At 53.3% G+C, this 4845-nt stretch overlaps 1 protein-coding gene across 1 annotated transcript; it reads left to right on the top strand.

Annotated features, from left to right (window-relative positions):
• Positions 1-209: 209 nt before the first annotated feature.
• On the top strand, positions 210-1228 carry LOC128270128 (uncharacterized). The gene is made up of 2 exons (XM_053007534.1): positions 210-774; positions 840-1228. Exons 1-2 carry the CDS (start codon positions 210-212, stop codon positions 1226-1228), a joined length of 954 nt encoding a protein of 317 aa, XP_052863494.1.
• Positions 1229-4845: the final 3617 nt, after the last annotated feature.

Raw genomic sequence — 4845 nt, 5'->3', positions numbered from 1 at the left:
GCAAAACAGCTGATCTGGCGCAAGCATTCGTCGCGCCGAACGTCGGGTTCGATTGGTCACGGCCGCCTTTCGATTCTGCTGACACTCCCGGGGAGCGAGGCGATAAAAGTCCAGGTCCGGGCGGCCATCGAGCATTAGTCGGGTTGTAGAATTGGCACCGGTAAGCCATCGGTGTAGACCGGAGTAGATACCGCCGTTGTGTCCGCAGCATGAAGCTGAGTGTAGTGACTTTGGTGTGTGTGCTGTGCCTGGCGCTCCAGGTCAGCCACGCAGCTCCAGTGGCGGAAGCGTCCGGTGATGCCGTTGCCACGCTGCCGGAACTTACACGCCCAGCGGAGAACCTGAAGGCGGTGGCAGAGGCTGACGCCGGCCAGCCGGAGGATGGCCAGGCCAACGCGGCCCCGGCTTCGCTTACGTCGGGCGCCACGGACCAGGCGGAGGATCTTAGTGAGCGGGCGGAGGGTGGCGTCAGCAACTACGTGCAGGAGGACAGCGTCGACGGTGCGGACGCCGCGGAAGGTAGCGAACTTACGTCGAACGTTCGCGTCAAACGCTCAGTGGCATGTACCGAACTCGTAGGCGAAGACGGCGTCAAGCGGACGGTTTGCGAGCAGGACCAGGATGCCGAGAGCAGCGACGCCAGCGCCAGCGAGGTGGCCTTCGAGCCGTCTCCGAACCTTCGATCGTACGGCGGAGGGCACGAAGGTGGCCACGGTCATGAGCATAAGGGATACGGCCATGAGCATAAGGGTTACGGCCATCACGAGCATAAGGGTTACGGCCATCACGAGCATAAGGGATACGGCCATCACGAGCATAAGGGATACGGGAGCATAAAGGATACGGTCATGAGCACAAGGGTTACGGCCATCACGAGCACAAGGGTTACGGACACGAAATGAAAGGATACGGTCATGGACACGAAGCGCATGGCTATGGACACGAAGCCCACGGACACGGGCACGACGGCGGATACGGGCACAAGAAGACGTACCGTTCGGCCAACTACGACCATCCCGCGCCAGTCGCCCACGGAGGATACGGTGGCCATGCCGAGCCAGTGAAGTGCGGCGCCAACTTGCTGTTCGGATGCTCCCCGTCAGTGACGAAGGTACCTTGCCACCCAGTGCACGAAGGATACGGACACGGCGGCTACGGTGACCACGGAGCGGCCTCGGAGCTGTCGTACCGCTTCGCCGCCCCAGAGCCCGTTCAGCAGGACGAGTAGTTAGTTCGCGTAAAGTATTCAATAAATTTGCAGCAATTGTGCATCCTTTTAAATCACTTGCCTGTGTCCGTTTTTTTTTTTTGATAATTTTGGGAATCGGGATTGTGGGAAGTCCGCCCTTGAATGCGCTCCATTGTCCGCGACAGCGATCGACCTTCTTCGACACACACACACACAGGGATTCGGTCCGCAGGGACGCGATCGTCGTAACGATCGGTTTTTAATTACATTTCAAACTCGTTACGCACATCTGCCGCATCTGTATGAAACCCATCCGATCGAAACTTTCAAACCCTCAAGTCCCTGGCAAGACGTGACTATAGACGTCGGCGTCACATGCGCTTGAAAAGTGGCACCATTTGATGGATTAATAATCCATCTCGCCCTCGCTAATGCAGTGGCGGCGCCTTTCTCAGTCTCCTCGGCTTAGACCACTTCCACCACCAGCCCGGTACGGTCAGCCCGGTGGGGAAGCAATCGGTTAAAAGGACAAAAAATCAGACCTGAAATTTGAAAAATGACACCGAAGTTGATTAAAATCTCGTCAGCCTCAGCTCATCGGACCGGGCGAGGCGGGACCCAGTTTGTGCGTGCAAACACACCTTTTCCGATCGATCCGATGCGGAGCCGAAAGGGTGCCGCAGCATCCGCCAAAAGGCTAACGCAAAGCGGCGGATGTATTTGCGTTACACGCCACGCCACGTGTGTGAGTGCGTGTGTGTGTGTTTGGGACCGAGCGTTTGGCCAATCGCTTCAATAAATTATGAAACTTTTCGGATCACGTTTGACAAGTCATTAATCATAAAATAAGCATTAATCAAGTGTGAAAAAGGTGGCATCGAGAGTGGAGGGCCGCAGAAAGGACTTCGTGGGCTGGCGGCTGGCGGAGAGAGTTGATTTCGAAACATTTTTACATAAACCGATGATTTGCACCAGATGGTGTTTCCTCATCGCCGTCGCCGTCGACGATGGTGCTGGTCGTGTCGGTTTTCTCGCAGCAAAATCTGTCGCTAATTTGGAGAAAAGCTTTTGCTAATAATCCTTTCGCTTCGGTGCGAAACTGATCGGGAACGTTGAACTATAAACGATTTTAGGAAATGAAAAATCAGTTGGGCTCAACATGTAGACAGCTCATACAGTAAGTCGGTAATGCATAAAGCATGCTTTGGTGTTGCTATAGGAATCGGCGATTGGCAATCGGTGATGCTGCAGTTGCTGTAAAAATGTTAACGAATAGCTCAATTCGGATGCTAATCAATGGGCTGGCTTACACTTCCTTCAGCCTGAAGTCATTTTTATATCAGAAATGTGTCGAACTGAAAGATTCTTGTAAAACAAAGTAGTAGTGGTAAATATCCAATATGGTCATTATTTATCAAAAGAATAATGTTACTCACAAGCAGCGATCCTTGGCTACCGAATTCTCAAATGTTTCATTCTTCTTCGGCAATAATTAGTAATAAAATAAAACTTTCGTGGTTTAAAAAATTTCTTTCATAGATCGAACCGTTCCCCTCAGTGACCGGTGGCTTCCGAAGCCACCGCTACGGTAATGCGACATTAAGCCTTCGGTCGATACGTGTTGCTTCACCGGTTCCGTCAATCACCGGGCGCCGCTTATCGTTATCCACATTCCGAACGCCACGCAATTGACGAAATTATTAATTTTCATTGTTCACGGCTTAATTAAAAGCCAGCCCCAGAGTACAACAATTATGAACCGTATCACTCACGCTCTCAACACAACGGCATAATGAGCGGCCCGCCAAAACCTGCTGACGCCACATGTTTGCGCAACGCCGCAACGGGTGAAATTAATCGTCCCGATTTTTGCGATACGCGACCCACGGTGCGGAACAATGAATAAATTGTAAACCGGGCGGTCCCGGCGGTGGCCGAAAATATCGGTTGCCGGTGTCGAACGGTCGGGATATGAAATTTTATGTTCCTCCACCGCCCGGCACGTTTTAGGGAACACGAAACTAAAGGTGGCCCAGCTCATCCGGCTCAACCGGCCTGGCCCCGCAAGTGGTTTGAAGTCAATTTGTTTGATAATGACTTTGACGCTTGGGAACTCGGGCTCTCGGAACCCAGCCGAGCCGGCCCCATCGGAAGTCCGGCGTCCCCAAAACGATGAAGAGGATGACAATTTACGGCCTCGCTATCGATCGCTGTCTCCCGTTTTATTTCACATTGTGTTTGCGTGTGTGTGCACGCGAGGGTCACCGATCATGCCAGAGGTCCGAGGGACCACCCGCTTGCCGAGCCCAGGTTGGCCCAGGCTGGCTGGCCCGACTAGCATCGTATGTCAGAAATTGTTTGACATACAGCCATGACACTGGCAAGGCTCGAAAGGATACGCCAAACAGCGCCGGTGCCGTTGGGCCAGCGATGCGAAAAGCAGCAACGGCCAGCGAGAAGATACTCGTCGACGACGACGACGCCCATCCGTCACTGTGATGTATGATTATACTTCCAATAAATCAATGCTCGAGTTTCTCCGCGACGTACTTAACATGATCCTAAAACTCGGCAGCGCATCGACCGACTGTCGGTGTGTGCGTGAGCTTCGAAGAGAGAGAAAGAGAGAGAGAGAGCGCTCTTCGAGCGACACTCTACGGCTAAATTTTCGTGCAACTACATCCGGAAAATTGGCGGCGCAGGACGTCGAAAAGGACGCGACCCCGGGTGGGCAGCCACCGGAATGTTGTTGCATGATGATGTTAGACGGTCAGCGACGTGCCGTGACGGGCCGTCCAAGGACGAGAATCCTCGACGGGCGGCTTCCACAGGCATCCACCCCAAGAGGCGGTGGTGGCCTCAATTCGTCCCCCGCCGCCTCCCCTAAGCCCACCCTACCCAAAATGGGTGGACGATAAATTATGGTGCTTTATTGCATCTCCCAGTCCGTGGTGTGGTTCGTGAGAGTAACAAATTTAAATAACCGGCACGGATTTCGGGACCACAGCATGTAATTGAGTGCACGAAACCTGTGACCCCACTCTTCCCCTCGGTGGTCTGGTGCCTGGCCGCTTACGGAGGGCCTGTTGTTTAAACGATTGCCACTCGAACCGCGTTGCAATCTCTAATCAATCTAAATACTCCGGTCGGCGTGGCGTGCGGTTGCACTTAACTTAATCGCACCCGATGGTCATTAATTTATAATTCTTTTCGTCGTTTGAAAGGTGCAGCGAGCGTGCAGGTTGGAATCGGTTTGCCAAAAAGGGAGGCTTTCGGGAGGGTTTTTCTGGAACTTACAGCACCCGATAATTGTCCAAGCGCTGGAATGCAGCGCTACTTCATGCATCGGCGCTATTCCGTGACGCCCGCAGTGTTTGCTCTAAAACGCGTCCCGCAACCAAAACCCGGAGCTGCTTCCGACAAGCAGCTCGGCAGGGTGGCATAACAACACCAGACGGTACCATCAATCATCGGATCATAATTTCGGAAATGTTATTCCAGCGAAAGTGGAATGGTGCCGGACGGGTGTGTGAGAAGTTTTGTGACGCCTTTGTTTATCCACGACATCTTGCGCGAAGTAGCATCTTCTCGCACATCAGATCCTGAGCCTCGTTCCGATATCCTTCGACGTCGGCCTAGGCACTAGACTCGGCTTA

Source organism: Anopheles cruzii, chromosome 3 (genome assembly GCF_943734635.1).
Source record: "Anopheles cruzii chromosome 3, idAnoCruzAS_RS32_06, whole genome shotgun sequence".
NCBI classification, from domain to species: domain Eukaryota; kingdom Metazoa; phylum Arthropoda; class Insecta; order Diptera; family Culicidae; genus Anopheles; species Anopheles cruzii.
This window is presented reverse-complemented; position numbering and strand designations above follow the sequence as displayed.